The sequence below is a fragment of the Candoia aspera genome, chromosome 4, assembly GCF_035149785.1.
Source record: "Candoia aspera isolate rCanAsp1 chromosome 4, rCanAsp1.hap2, whole genome shotgun sequence".
NCBI classification, from domain to species: domain Eukaryota; kingdom Metazoa; phylum Chordata; class Lepidosauria; order Squamata; family Boidae; genus Candoia; species Candoia aspera.
Window position 1 is genome coordinate 4550058 of NC_086156.1, and position 16463 is coordinate 4566520.

The 16463-nt window shown below is 44.8% G+C and overlaps 1 protein-coding gene across 1 annotated transcript in view; it reads right to left on the reverse strand.

The window, feature by feature from the left end:
• The window catches only part of MINDY4 (MINDY lysine 48 deubiquitinase 4), a 70829-nt gene that overhangs the window by 20911 nt on the left and 33455 nt on the right, over window positions 1–16463 (reverse strand). Inside the window, exons 12-13 of the mRNA XM_063301891.1 lie at window positions 15319–15384; window positions 11508–11575 (exon numbers count right to left, since the gene is read on the reverse strand). Of these exons, the coding sequence (XP_063157961.1) occupies window positions 11508–11575; window positions 15319–15384 (134 nt within the window). The remainder of the gene's footprint in view (window positions 1–11507; window positions 11576–15318; window positions 15385–16463) is intronic.

Sequence of the window (16463 nt, forward strand, 5' to 3'; positions counted from 1 at the left end):
AGCACCCTTCCAACCCTAACATTCTATTATTCTATGATATACAAATACCACAACTGAAAAATCCACCATTCATCCAACTTCCAAACGTTGATAGAAACACCTAAATGGGAACACCTATGGGCAGACTTCTGGGTGGGACATCCATGACGTTATAGGTCATTTTTAACTGAATCCCCCAAAAGGAAAAGCACTGAAAATTAATCCAAGTTCCTTCTGAGGTCTCCCAGCGGACCCAGATTTTGCACAATTTTTTGAAGAATTCTTCCAAAGAGGGGATCGTGTATGACTGGGAGGGCCTTGCAGAGATCTGCATTTGATGGGCACAACATGATCTGGAACATTTTGCAGGTGCACCCACTGGGGACACATTAAACCTAATACATCTTTCCAGTGGTGGGGGGGGGGGCAACCACACAACCCCAGGAAAAGTCTCAGCTGCATTAAGGTATTCCCAACCGATGCTGGGTGCCCATTTACATATGCTCCACATCAAATTCTATCCTTCTAATCCAAATTTCTGCATAGTTTTCACGGTTCAGTGAAATCTCACCCAATTCTTTTGATTCAGCCAGAACACATGACATTCACAAAGCGAAATAATAACCCTACAGAGCAGCTTTTATTGTATTTTGATCCTCTGCATGCTTCAAGCCTTTTTGTTATTTTTCTTAAAGAAATAAAACATTTAAACCTTTTCACTCAAAAAGAAAAATAAAACCAAACCACAGGATACATTTTCAACGGCCAGGTCTGGCTTCCAAAGGAATCAGAGGAGTTTAACTAGGATTTGAACTAAAAATCATCTCTCAAAGTCAAATGTCAGTGACAATTTTATGCTTTCTTAAAATAAAAAAAAAGGTTCTAAAAATAAAACCAAAGAGTAATTGTGATTGTCCCTTGCAATGCCAAAGCGAAGCACGCCATATCAAGGAAGTATTTGGTCTAAAAAAAGCTTCTCAGCTGCTGCCATGGAAATTGAGTTGATCCCAGCGAAGAGAGTTTATATTAATAAATCACCATCATCAAAGGAGTCTAAGAGTTGATTATATGAGTGACTCTTTCAAAGAATGTCAAATCCTGAATATGCATGGATGGAAGAAGTGGAAAATGGAAAGTTGAAGAGAGCACTGGCCATTTTTTACCGAACAGCCGCCACTCTGAAATTCCCATGGCTTTGCTGAAAGCCAACTCACTGATGAAACATGCGTCAGTCAGGAGCTGTGGGACACCAAGTGTGGACAATAGAAGGAAGTTCTAATTTCATCCTTGGGTGCAAATGCTCTGGGAACGCCAAGTTGAGCCTAAGATGTTTGAGGAGAAGCAACATCTGTGTTTTCCATCATTTCTCCTCGAGAGGAAATAACCCCCAACTACATGGCATTTCTTGAAGTTTATGGAAGCCCTCTTTCCAAAGGAGGTCACCCAACATCCCCACATCCGGATGCATTTGGGCTATGAGGACTCCAAGGGTTTTCAGCCAGGAAGGCCAATGGGAATTGTAGTTCCAAGACATCTGGAGGGGCTCAGGCTAGAGAAAACTGAGAAATGCACCATCTACAGAAACTTGCAGTAGCTGTGTGTGAACATCCAAGACGGTTGTACCCTCAAGCCACCAAGTGTTGAGGGATCACTCTCCTAGAGAAACAGATTTTGGAGCTGGCTGAGATAATTAGATCCTCCCAGGATCCCTGCCGTGTCTATCTCTTGAACTGCTCTACCTTGAAACGCTGACACCTCCATAACAAGAGGATCTCTTGCTTTTCACCAAAGAAGGCTCCTAAAATCCAGATGACCACTTGTTGCAACAAGAGAGTCAGGAAACACTTTCTCCTGCCATCTCTGGGTCACCTGGAGTTCAGCAGTCCAAATCTGGTAGACCCGATTAAAAAGGGGGAAAAAATGATGTATTTGAGGTGTGATCCTTCCACTCCCCTATCCATATGGTGAAGCTTTAATATTTAAGGATATTACGTAAAGTGAGAGCCCATTTGGTATCATGGCTGAAGGGAGCAGGCTAAAAACCAGGAGTGACTGTTGACCCATCTCTCCCCCTCAGCCTAAGAGCCAGGTGGTGTAGTGGTTAAAGGTGGTGGATTAGAAGCCAGGAAACCATGAGTTCTAGTTCACCCTTAGGCGCAGAAGCTGGCTAGGTGACTTTGGGTCAGTCCCTCTCTCTCAGGCCAAAAGTCAGTGTGGTCTAGTATGGAAGGAGCTGGACCAGGGGTGGGAGATCCATGTTCCATCCCTCCTCAACCACAGAACCTCTCTGGAGGTACTATGGGCCAGTCCCTCCCTCCCAGTCCAAGAGCCAGGGTGGTGCAGTGGTTACAGGTGGGAGATTAGAAGCCAGGAGACCCTGAGTTCTAGTCCTGCCTTAGGCACGAAACCAGCTGGGAGACTTTGGCCCAGTCCATCTCCCTCAGCCCTAGGAAGAAGGCAGCCAGGGCAAGCCACTTCCAAAAATCTTGCCAGGAAAACTGCAGGGGCTTATCCAGGAGTCAAAATTGATTGAAAGGGAAAGAGAAAGAGAAAGAGAAAGAGAAAGGGAAAGAGAAAGAGAAAGAGAAAGAGAAAGAGAAAGAAGGAAAGGAAAGGAAAGGAAAGGAAATTCCATAGAATACCCCTTAATGTTAGCAGAACACAGTGTGGGTAAGAAGCAGCAGCTGAACATGGGTTGGGAAGGAAGAGAAAATCTCTCAAATGGTTACAAAAGGGACTTTTAGAAAAGGGTAGCCACTGTGGGTACGGCAGAGGGGGTGGGGGCTGAATCCTCATTTGGACATCTGCATATATTCTAAAATTTATTAGTCATATACATTCCCCCACCCACCTCTTATAAAACACCTGAGCAGCTCTTCAAAATTCATCTCCGGATTCTTAACCTTTCGATCTTCTATCTCAATGTCTCCAATCTCTCTGTTTCATTGCTGTCTTAGTTTAAATTTTCTAAATTTTACTGCATTTTATCTGGTTGACTGCATCAAACATTCATCTGGCTAGCTTCCTACTTCCTCCTACATTTTACGATGCAGCTTTGGAGTGATTTTTTAATGTTCAATATTTGTCTACTAGGGGTTTATACAACCCCTGAAGAATCTGTAACAAAGATTTATAGAACGTTGACAAAAATTAATTGTGAGGTTTATCTGGGAAGAACTCTGCTCGAGGAAGCTGAACAGATTTCCAGGGGGGGAGAGGAAAAAAACCTTCATTAAAAAAATACAGTCTTCTAAAAAAGCAGGCCACATTTTTTAAAAACAGCCAGGGTGATAAGGATAATTGGAACTGTAGTCCAATATCTAGTCCACTCCTGTGCTGGTTTTCTACTTAAATTGAGAAGTCTATTGTTAAAGAATCTTAACTTCAAGCCTTAATCGGATCTGGTACTGCTCACTTTATCACTGAATCTCTACCACGTGATCCCTGTCTTTTTCTGCAAACGTCTTCCAGATTCAACCTCACACTTTGCGGGAAAGTTTTCAGAAAAAGGTAATGGTCAGGTCACAACATTTCTGAAACAAAAATTAATTGCGAGGTTTACCTGGGAAGAACTCTGTTCGAGGAAGCTGAATAGATTTCCTGGGGGGTGGGGGGGGGGAGAAAAAAACCTTCATTAAAGTGATAACAGGAAGATAGTGTTAGGGAGCCAAGAGAAGATGGCACATTAAATCCAAGACAGCTCAGAGGAGGGAGGGAGGAAGGGCACACCAACTGAACTCTGCAGTGAGAACATGGCTGAACTTTTTGAGAAAGATAGGCAAATTTACCCAACGGTAAGGTACTTGAGAGACAAATCTTGAGGTTATAATCAAGGTAATAGGGTTGATGAAGTCGAATCACATTTTCCATAGATTAGAATAGACTGGTTTTAATGGCGCAAACAGCCTTCTTCTTGACCTTCAATGTTCCCAAGACTCTACGCTGTTTTCTCAGCAGTATTGGTTTTTTTCCCTTTCCAAAAAATAAAGGGGATTTTTAATTAAAAAAAAACACATTGGTCATTTCCTTCATCTGCTTTAAAAACACACACACACACACACACACACACACATACAACTGCTTCAGAAAGAACATGTTTAAAAACTTCAAGAGTTTTGGGAACACTGGACTGAGATCTGTATCTTTATTCAAAACGCGCTTCAATCCACACGGGATCCATGTTCGCAGAGACGGCTGGCGCCAGCGGCCTAGCTAAAATTATTGTCACCTTCCCTGTACACTGAGCACTTGCTCCACCATAGCGCCATATTCCAGAAATGTTTGTGGTTGCTCCAAGGAGGTTAGAGTTAGGACCCTACTCCAAGGTACAACTAGCTAGTAGAGTTCGCAGTTGGGCAGTGAGCAGAACGTTTTAGAAGGTGGTGGCCTCACCTTTGGGGCAGGTATTAGGTGTCCACTTAGATTAGTCTTTCCCAACTGGGCAACAGTTCTGAACTGTGGACTTCAACCCCCAGAATTCCCTAGCCAAGGTGACTCTTGTTGAGAATTCTAGGAGTCGAAGTCCACACTAGTTGCCAGGATTGGAAGACGCTGGTCGAGATGAAGGCTATGACCTTTTCCGGCTCCAGAATTCAGTGAGTTGATTTTCACAATTGTTCATTGACTAAGCACTTGTTGAGATTATAGGTTGGGCAGTACAGTCTCCTACATGGGCCTGCTACAGCCACACCATCATCCTCAAAGATCAGAATCCCAGAATCTTAGAGTGGGAATTGATCTCGCCAGTCACGCTGTCGAACCCCCTGCTCAGTGTGGGGTCCACTACAGCATCTCTGACAGATGACCATCCAGCCTCTGTTGGAAGACTTCCAGTGAAAGAGAACTCCACTGAATGAGATCTTACGCAGTTATGAAGTTCCTCCTTTAAAGAGTTCCACATCCTTTGAATTTGGATGACAGCCACAAAGAGTGCACTGTTGGGTTGTGGTGCCTTTGATGTGGAAGGCACATCCCCAGAACCTCAACAGACCCGCTAGGCAATAACTTAGCTAGCCTGAAACTCATCTTTTTTTTTTCCAATGACATGTAATTCTATTAAAGCTGTATACTAGAAACTGAGTCAGTTATTAAGTCTATTCAATGCTTCTAAATAGGGACTGCTCCTCCTTATCCCAACCTGATCACACATCCGCACAAAACCTCCCAACCAACAACAGAACAACTTTGGACTTCTTCTTGATTAGTTAATCCCTTTTAGGTCCTTTCAGGTATACATGGACAAATTGACCTAATTCAATCAGTGACCCTTTTCTACACGGTCACCCATACAGTAAGTCACCCAAGCTCTTTCCACTTTAAGTTGTGAAGATCATTATTTTTGATCTGCACGAATATTCACATTTGAGTAAGTATTCAAACAGGCCTTTTCCGGCCTGTTAACTTCCATGGCTTTAAGGAGTTGCAAGAACTCTCAACTGATAACATCTCCGTAATTTGGATGGTTGGGGAGAAGCCTTTCTGTTGAGGTAGAACATTGCAGAAAGGTAAAACCCAGTCATTTTCAACACTTGGAGAAGAGTTCTCTCTTGCGTTATATCATGCAGTGGCTACAGAACAGTAGCTGTTTCCATTCCAAGATTATCTCAGAAGACCTCACAAGAAGGAGCTGCATAGTAATCCTTGAGGGAGGGTGGAAGGACAGATTGGGCTAAAGTTGTAGGCACCCTTTAAGTGCTTTCCTTCCCCTTTCAGCCTAACACACCTCAGCGTAAGGAGGGCTGGGAGATGGTTAAAAGCCCTGGGTTTGGAACAGCTGGGGGTGGGGTGGGTGTGTAGGAGAAGCAGAAGACAGAAGGAAGCGAGGCTGAGAGCAGCAGACAAGGCTCGTAGCAAAGGTAGAGAAGGAATAAGTGATACTTTGTCTACTTAAAGGAGAATTGGGTTTGAAAGACAGTAGTAGAATTGGTAGTAGTGTTAGTAATAGAAACACTGCGGTATAGTGATAGATATATAGGTTAGTTGGAAAGAATTGTACTAGTTGGTCACCTAGGTAAGAAAAAAAACCACTTTTATACTGTAACTAGTGGTTTTATAAGGAAAAGAACCCCTCAACATACAAGGGGTGAAAAAACGGTCTTCGTGTGCAGTGTCTCATTGGGAACATCTTGGCGAGTCTGAGTAAGCTAACCCTTGGGTATCAAACGAACCTGTGACAGGGAGGAATCACAGTGGGGCTCCTCCACATATTTTGGGCCTTCTCACAAGTGACTGTTCAGGTGCCAGCAAGCTGGTGTTGACCCTTGGCAACCACACAGACAGACCTTCTCCAGGGGGAGCTGTCCCCAACCTGGCCCTTCAGGTCTCCCAACAGTACACCTATTGCTGCTCTAAACAAGTCCTTCCACCTTGCTGCTGGTCTTCCTCTTCTCCTTCATTTCATCTTTTTCCAGCATTATGGACTTCTCAAGAGAGCTGGCTCTTCATAAAATGTCCAAAATATGAATTTGAGTCTCATCATTTGTGGCTTGAGTGAGAATTCTAGATTGTGGGAACTCTGGATTCTCACAACGTCCTGGTGCGAACCACAGTTGTGCCAATACAACGTAAGGAACACACACTTTATTAAGAAACAACTTCTAACTAAGGCTTCTATATTGGCAAGGCAGATTTGGGAGCCAGGATGCCAATGCAGAGAGAACCACCAAAGTGAAGGAATTTAAGGACTACAGTCCTAACAAAATATATGGAACTACTGAATCGAATTATCTATTCAGTCATATCCAACCCTTGGCGATTCCATAAGCCAGCTCTCTCCATGATTTCCGATATTGTACAGCTTCTTTCAGTTGCTTTGAATTTTGGCCTGTGTCTGCTTTGATAAATAAATAAATCCAACCAACATGTTCTTTGGCAACCTCGTCGTCTTTTGCCACCGACCGTTCCAAGCATATAGGAGGCCAGCTAAGATAATCCAGTTCCTAGGAGGAAAGCTTGCAACATTTGGGGCTTTTTAATCTAGAAAGGAGGCAAATGAGTGGGGACATGATTCAGGTGCACAACATAAAGCATGGTGTGGATCAAGTGGACAAGGAGCAGCTATTTCCCCTTCCCAAAATACCAGAATCAGAGGTCATCCAAAGAAATGGAATCAAGACAGACAAAAGGATTTTTTTTTTAACCTAATAAGTAATTCAACTTTGGAATTCGCCACCATGAGATGTGGTCCTGGCCCCCAGCTTGGCTGGCTTCAAAAATGGGTTGGATCTATTCATGGAAGTCAGGAAGATCAGTGGCTTGATGGCGATAGGATGGCCCCTGAAGGCCATCTGCTGGGAGACTCATGGGCATCCTTGGGCAGTTGGGGGGCCACTGGGAGAACAGAAGGCTGGACTAGATGGGCCAGGGGGCCGATCCAGCAGGGCCCTGCTTATGTTCTTCTGGAACAGACAGGGTTAGACTGTCTTGCAAAGAATGGGCACCACCCTGAAAGGCTTTGCTAGCCCACGAGCATTAGGGGAGCTGTTCTTCCAGGTTTTTCAATGCCCCTTCCCAACTCTGCTGGTTCAGTCAAGCTGCCACCTTGCTCCATGCCAGTAACAGGAGAACGGTACACATTTCCTCACCCGAAAAAGATGACGGAACCCATCCTCTCTCATTTGTCTGATGGGAAAGGTTAGGTTGGTCTGACATTTGGAATTAAAAGGCATTTGGGAAGAACAGCCTGCTGCTGCAAATTCTGCCTTGCCTGGTTCCGTGGAAAAAAACACCCCACATTTCATTCTCCTGAGCGATAAGGGAGGCATTCATTAAAGTTGCTCAATATAAATAGAAGATAAGAACTGGGGCAATTTAGTTCCCTTGTTTGCTTCCTCCTACCTTCAGCTCTTGAGCTGATGGGCTCTGACTTTCAATTTGCTACTCGGAAGGAAAGTGAATGGTTTCCCTGTGCCCTTGCTCATGATTCTAGTAAAGCAGGGCTACACAATTTAGGCAGTACAGAAGTCCCCTAAAGCTATGCGTAGATTTCTGGGGCCTCTCCCAAGAACAGAGCTACCAATTTCGCTGGTGTTAGAGTAGGGGAAGAAATAAACACATTATTCACTTTGCTTCACTAAATGTTAATCTGATTATCCCTGGGGTTCTGAAACTTTGCAGGATTCCAGTTGCATAAGCAAACTAATTGAGGAGCAAATCCTGCAGTGGGTTTTAACATCACTCCAGTTTTCCCCGTGCAATCTTACTCAGTTTTTTAAAAGTTGTGACCTCCCCCCGCCCTGCAGCCTCACATTGCTGGGGGCTCCCCGGAAGGTCCCAGCTCAGTTTGATAATCCTGCAGTAAGGTTGCCACTTTTCATTCCACATTTCCAGGGAGGGCTGAATTTGTCCCTTTCCTTTTTGCCCCATTTCTCACATTTTGCAAATCCGTCAAGTTTTATCCCCCTAGCTTGAGTGTTTAATTTTTAAGTTTGCCCTAACTTTTGCGTGCACGTTGACGCACATTTCTCCAAACCTGTGCCTTTTCATTCCTAATTCGAATCTGCTGTTTTTGCAGATAATTTTCTCTAATGCATTTGTGCACATTATAATGCAGTGCATTTTCTACATCATTTTCACAAATCCAGGCATTTTGTGCAGAATTACCCCTTGTGCAGAAGTATGCATTTTTATTGTTAGAAAATTGACTTCTAAAATTCAGAGAAGTGCAGTTTTCCTATATTAAAAATGGTTCCTGTGCTGAGTTGAGAACAAAAAAAAAAAGGCATATTAACTTTCAAATGCAGACTAGCCCCAAGGGCAGTTCAGAATGCATTTTTGTAAGACCTTGGCATTTGCAGTCTTGATATGCCAATCAGAATGTAAGAATTCTTCAGCATTTGCATTTTGCAGTTATACAACTTTCCAAAAAAGACAGAGTAAACATGGCAGGTCAACATATTATATATGGAAACATCTTGCAAACACACATATGGGTAGTCCTCACTTAACAACCATTCACTTAGTGACAAGTCAGACTTACGACTGGTCCTCACACTTATGTCCGCTGCAGCATCCCCGCAGTCACATGATCACGATTTGGGCACTTGGCAAACAGTCTGCATTTATGACAATAATAGCATCCCATGGTCATGTGATTGCCGTTTTCAACCTTCCCAGCCAGCTTCTGGCAAGCAAAATCAATGGGGGAACTATATGCTTTGCTTAACAACCACCCCAAAAAGGTCATAAAATTGGGTTGGATTCACTGCATGATCACTTTGCTTAGCAACCGAAATTCTGGGCCCATTTGTGGTCGTTAAGCGAGGACTACCTGGATTCATATCATCCGTACTAATGTATACAAAAAGTAATGTATAATGTATACACATGAGGAGAAATGAGCATCAAAAGGCATGCAAATGTTTGTGCACTTTTTTTAATACCACCAACTGATGTAGAAGCTGGGTGGACTGAACTGAGAACTCAAAACTGAGAGGGTAGGAACATTAGCAGAAATGTCCAGAATGATCAGCCAATAATTCCAAATTAGAATCATGGAATCCTAGGGTTGGAAGTGACCTTGGAGGTCTTCCAGTCCAACCCCCTGCCCAGGGCAGGAATTCTCAGACTATTCCAGACAAAAGAATGCCTGCCCAACCCTGGGAGACAGAGCCTCCATGACACCAGGAGAGCAGCTGCTCTACCCTTGTTCTGAATTCAGTGGGTTGGCTGGAGTGAATTCAAGAATTAGGCAATTTATACAATCCTGACCTCACAAATCTTCAGCAAAGGATCATTACCTTGTCGTGGTGCTGGAGCTTGAGCACCTCAGTGATGCCATGAGCTAAACCGTGAAGGGCCACCCAAGACGGGAAGGTCGTGACAGAGAGGTCGGACTAAATGCGATCCCAGGGGAAGGTAATGGCAACCCACCCCAGTATTCTTGCCATGGAAACTAAATGGATCAGTACAAATGGAGTACGGCAGGGCTGTATACTCTCACCCTGCCTATTCAACTTGTACACAGAACACATCATGCGACGTGCTGGGCTTGAGGAATCCAAGGCTGGAGTTAAAATCGCTGGAGGAAACATTAACAATCTCAGATATGCAGATGATACCACTTTGATGGCTGAAAGCGAAGAGGAACTGAGGAGCCTCATGATGAAGGTGAAAGAAGAAAGTGCAAAAGCTGGTTTGCAGCTGAACCTCAAAAAAACCAAGATTATGGCAACCAGCTTGATTGATCACTGGCAAATAGAGGGAGAAAATGTAGAAGCAGTGAAAGACTTTGTATTCCTAGGTGCAAAGATTACTGCGGATGCTGACTGCAGTCAGGAAATCAGAAGACGCTTAATCCTTGCGAGAAGAGCAATGACCAATCTCGATAAAATAGTTAAGAGCAGAGACATCACACTGACAACAAAGGTCCGCATAGTTAAAGCAATGGTGTTCCCTGTAGTAACATATGGCTGCGAGAGCTGGACCATAAGGAAGGCTGAGCGAGGGAAGATCGATGCTTTTGAACTGTGGTGTGGGAGGAAAATTCTGAGAGTGCCTTGGACTGCAAGAAGATCAAACCAGTCCATCCTCCAGGAAATAAAGCCAGACTGCTCACTTGAGGGAATGATCAAGGCAAAACTGAAATACTTTGGCCACATAATGAGAAGACTGGACACCCTGGAGAAGATGCTGATGCTGGGGAGAGTGGAGGGCAAAAGGAAGAGGGGCCGACCAAGGGCAAGGTGGATGGATGATATTCTAGAGGTGACGGACTCATCCCTGGGGGAGCTGGGGGTGTTGACGACCGACAGGAAGCTCTGGCGTGGGCTGGTCCACGAAGTCACGAAGAGTCGGAAGCGACTGAACGAATAAACAACAACAAAGACCTCACAAATGATAAAACCAACAGTGGATTTTTTCACTGGTTTAACTGAGGCTCCCTAGCCCAGCCCACCTTTCCTTTTCAGGTGGCAAACACCACTGCACAATTGCAGACACAAGTGTTTCTCCATCTCAGCAACTGTCCGTTGTGTGGACTTCAGTTCCCAGAGTTCCCCAGCCAGATGTCAATTCTGGGAGTTGAAGTCCACACATCTTAAACTTGCCAAGCTTGAGAAATGCTGGACAAGGCGGTTTCACAGATCTGTGAAAATTTCAGACAGGTGTCTTTCCTGGCAAGGAAAAATCCATCATTCGCAGAGAAGGCATGTACCTATTTTATACAAGCCATCATGTTACAGACTCCCGGTCAACCAGGTGCCAGAGTGTGAGCCTATGCTCCACAGCATGGAAATTTCCCCCTGGGGATGTAGCTTCCCTATCTGCATTCATCCGGATGTGTAGCTATGCATGCATACAGCGAAGAATCAGCATGGACCATTTCTGAGAAACCTGGGCCTCAGGAATTCCATCTATGGCAAGCAGAAACATTCTTTGAAGCCTGTGTTGGTGGGGGTGTTTAAAATAGATTAAGTTAAGTTATATCCTGCTTTTCATTCAGGAGCTTGGGGGTGGCCATATCTTTCCAACATATACCAGGGGCTTAAGCACTAATTACATCTCTAGGAACGAAATGCAAACATACTCACCGATCAATGGATCTTGATAGTATCGCTGACAAAGTCAGAAGAATGCAACCGTATGGACCAGCTTCAAACTTGAAGACAAGACAAGAGGAAGGAGGAACAACACAATTTTGAATGACGGCCGTGATAGGGACCTTCCCGAGCAAAGCATCTGCGGCTGAACCAAAAATGCGCGCATTTGTTCCTCTTCGTTTTGAAATATTTTAGACGTTTTCTAGAAGAGGGATGACCTGATTTATAGAGCCGCTTTCACACGGATAGCTGTTTCTATTGGCGGCTCTTGGCTCTTTAATTCGAACGTTGCTGTTGTTAAAATCATCCTTGGCTATTACCCTTAACTGTCCTAAGCATTTGCAGAGGGTTTATGCAAAACAGGGTGGCCTGTACATGATGCAAACAATCCCATATTAAATAAATGTACAGACTGCGGGTGAAAACACTCCACATGTGTGCAGAAAGGGCTTATTTCTTTGAATACATATTCCCCTGTATTAAAAACAATAAAACAAGAAGTTCCTTTAGAGAAAAATATAATCTGTTGACAATTAGGAGCTTTGCCTAGATTTCTCCCTGATACACATTTTTTTTTAGAGCTTTCAAGTCAACCCTGACTCCTGGCAACTTCATGGACAAGTCTAGAAACTTTTGTTGATGACATTTTTAAAAGTGGTTTGCCATTGCCTCCTTCCCAGGGCTGAGAGAGAGGGACTGGCCCAAGGTCACCCAGCTGGCTTTGTGCCTAAGGCGGGACTAGAACTCTCCTACCACGCCTGATTGGCTCTTGGGCTGGGAGGGAGGGACTGGCCCAAGGTCACTCAGCCGGCTTTGTGCCTAAGATGGGACTAGAACTCAGGGTCTCCCGGTTTCTAGCCTGGGACCTTAACCACGACACCAAACTGGCTCTCTAACAGAAGAGAATATATGAAGCTCAGGGTTGAGCTGTGGAGTCCTTGGTGCTCTCTGAGCTTGGCTGTTTCCTTGCAAATGTTTCATGACCCAGCTAGGGAACATCATCAGTGCCAGGGAGAGTGGGTTTCCTCCCTGTTTATATAGGGTAGCTTGCTCTGCCCGTGTTGGTGGTGGTGTGGCTTCCTCCTTGGTAGTTCCTTGATTAGGGTATTGTTTTCTGTTTGATTGTTTGTCTGGTGTTAATCCCTGCTTAGATTAACTTAACGTACCTTAACTTAATTTAGCTTAACTTAATCTATTTTAAACACCCCCACCAACACAGGCAGGTCAAGCTACTGTATTTAATCAGGGAGCAAAGCCCACCCTCCCAGGCACTGATGATGTTACCTAGTTGGGTCATGAAACGTCTGCAAGCCAACAGCCAAGCTCAGAGGGCACCAAGTACCCCCTGGCTCTCTAATATACATTAGAGATGGACAAACCGTTGACCACATCCCATCTTTCTTAAGCCACGATACGTATTTTAAGAGGGTGCTCTAATTTTATCCTTTATTTCATTGTCGTTCAGAAATGAGGGGTTGCTATTCATTTATTGGTTAGATTTATATCCTGCTTTTCATTCAGGAGCTTGGGGGTGGCAGGTTTTTCCCCAACAACCACTCAGGTCAGGTTGGGCTGAGAGAGGGAAAGACTGGTCCAAAGTCACCAGGTGAACATCTCTGTCTAAGGACAGACCAGAAGCTGGCTCAACCCCGTCGCATCACCCAAATGGACTATTTGTGTGATGGTATCATGACAGCCGTGATGTCCTTGTGGTTTTGAGCAGGCAACTGTGTTTCTGCTACCAATTAGGAACAAATCTCTAAGAATGTTGAAGATTGGAAGAGATGAACCTCTTCCACCTTAACCGTTCTAACAAGAACGCTTACCTTTGCATTGCAGCTTTGAAGTGGCTAAGGCAACAGGCTAGAAACCAGGAGGCTGTGAGTTCTAGTTCCGCCTTGGGCATGAAAGCCGGTTGGGTGACCTTGGGCCAGTCCTTCTCTCTCAGCCCAAGAGCCAATCAGGCATGGTAGGAGAGTTCTAGTCCCGCCTCAGGCATGAAAGCTGGCTGGGTGACCTTGGGCCAGTCCCTCTCTCTCAGCCCAAGAGCCAATCAGGCGTGGTAGGAGAGTTCTAGTCCCACCTTAGGCCTGAAAGCTGGCTGGGTGACCTTGGGCCAGTCCCTCTCTCTCAGCCCAAGAGCCAATCAGGCGTGGTAGGAGAGTTCTAGTCCCATTTTAGGCATGAAAGGTGGCTGGGTGACCTTGGGCCAGTCCTTCTCTCTCAGCCCAAGAGCCAATCAGGAGTGGTACGAGAATTCTAGTCCCGCCTTAGCCATGAAAGCTAGCTGGGTGATCTGGGGCCAGTCCCGCTCTCTCAGCCCAACCCACCTCACAGGGTTGTTGTTGTGGAGAAAACAGGAGGAGGAAGGAGTATGTGGTATGTTCACCGCCTTGAGTTATTTATAAAAAATAATAAAGGTGGGATAGAAAATAAACAAAGAAACCCTACCCACCTTTGCTATCTGCACTTTTTAAAAACAAACATCCTAAGCAGGGCTGTCCATGGGGATGGTGGAGGGAAAAGAGTGGGAGGTAAGAAAAAGTCAAGATGGGCAATTGCAGCCGCACAATCAAAGCCCTGCCTCTTTCTGACGTGGATCAGGACCAGGTTGGTGATCTCCCCTCCAAGCCCTAATCAGCCTGCCCTGGCTTAATTTTCAAACCAACACAAGTTCAGTGAGTGCAGATCAGATGAGGTAAAACCACCAGCATCTAATTCAAACATCAGTCTTAAGTACTACTTGAAACAATTTCTTGGTCAAGGGAAAAATAAAGACACTTTTTTTAAGACTGGAAACCTTATATGGACTTTTTGTTGAAAGAAGAAAAGACCGAATTGATGATTTATGGATGTGGGGATTAAAAAGGGTCAAAGAGGCAGGGGGAAAATTGAGATGGCAACTACTTGTTAGAAAGAAGGCAGAAGTCATAATTCTATGTTTTCCTTCTTTTTTCACTTCTTTTCTTCTTTCCTTGCTTCTTCCCCCCCACCCTTACTTTTTCTTTAATTTTTTTATACTTTTATTGCACTGAAACATTCCAATTTTTTTTTATTATTTTTTTTAAAAGGAAGATCATGCATTATTGGATGTTCCTGCTACTTCATTGCAAAGAGCCACTTTCAGGGCATGGCACTGGATTATGAGCAGGAAGACCTTCAGCCGTGGAAGTTCCCTGGATATTCCTGGCCAGACCCTCCCTTCCAGGCCAGCCTACCTCACAGGGTTAGCGCTGTGAGGAAAAATAGGAGGAGGAAGCACCAGTGTGCTGTCTGCAGATCCTGCAGGAAAGGCACGGCACAAATCTTACAGGTGAACATACAGTATTGCGCTGTTTTATTTACTGCCTTCTTCTAATTTATTTGCATTCCTGGCTGTCATTTTGGACTTAATCCTTTTATCCTGCTGTCCATCTGATTAATTCAATAAATAAACCAGAGGGCAGAAAAGGGCCGTATCTAAACCACACGTCCCCACCTGGGACATAGAGCATCTTTCCTAGCAGCACAGGTGGTGGTTTTAAAGGTAAAGGTAAAGGTTTCCCTTGACATTAAGTCCAGTCGTGTCCGACTCCAGGGTGCAGTGCTCATCTCCATTTCAAAGCCGAAGAGCCGGCGTTTGTCCGTAGACACTTCCTTCAGGTCATGACTACATGGAACGCCGTTACCTGCCCGCCGAAGAGGTATCTGTTAATCTACTCACATTTGCATGTTTTTGAACTGCTAGGTTGGCAGGAGGGTGGTTTTAAACACACAAGCAAAAGCGACAGTTAAGTATAGCTGCACATGAGTTGCCTCATACCTGGTGAATATTCTGTTGCAGGAACTTCAGCAGGTCTTCGTATTTTGTGATAAGGTGCAACATAAGCTGCAACAAGGGGGGAAAGTGGGAAAATGAGATCCAGGCAAATATGAAACATCAGTATCTAGGTGACAAACCACCCAAATGACACTCCTTTGCAGCAGAAGTCCCAATTCTCCTTGGTTGGAAGATGTGCCATACTGAGAGTCTTGTGACTAGCGTTAGCTCTGGAGAGCATCAGTCCTGCTTGGTAGAACAGACCATGAAATCAACTCCATAGGAAGACTAAAACTACAGGCAGTCCTTGTTTAATGACCACTATTGGGGCCAGAATTTCCATTGCTAAGCAAAGTGGTCACTAAGCAAATTGACTCAATTTTACAACCTCTTTGCAGCAGCTGTTAAGCAAACCACCACAGCTGTTAAGTGAACCATGTGGTCATTAAGCAAATCATGCGGTTCCCCATTGATTTTGCTTGCCAGAAGCCGGCTGGGAAGGTTGAAAATGGTGATCATGTGTCCGTGGGATGCTGCGATGGTCATAAATGCAAACCGGTTGCCAAGCGCCCAAATCGTGATCACGTGACTGCAGGGACACTGCGACAGTTGTAAGAGTGAGGACCAGTTGTAAGTTGGTTTTTTCAGCACTGTCATAAGTCCGAACCATCACTAAGCGGATGGTTGTTAAGTGAGGACTACCTGTAATTTTATTGATTGGCTAGAACAACTGAATTTTGCAAGTCTGATTGTGCTGCACCTCCTCCCCCTTCTTATACTCCAGTGCACTAGGGAGGTGTCAGCCTGAGCTGCTTCCGAATGTCCTCTCCTTGTCCTGGATTAAAAAACGTTTCAGCCCCTTTTGCCTAGGGAACAGCGCCCACATCAAGGTCATCTTCCTTACTCTCTGCAGAGACCCTGATTACTAAGAAAAGCAGCTGAACAGCACAGCAGAGGTGGTATCGCAACATGGAGCACTACCAAGCCAGGCAATTTCTCCATCCAACTCAAAGGCTGGCAACTGGTAGCCTGCCAATTACACGCAGCCATTGGTGGGCCCTGGGACTCTGGGCGTATGCTGCCGAAATTCATTAACCAAAGGTTGGCGATGCACCATGAGCTTCCAGCCCAATGTTGGGGCTTGAGGG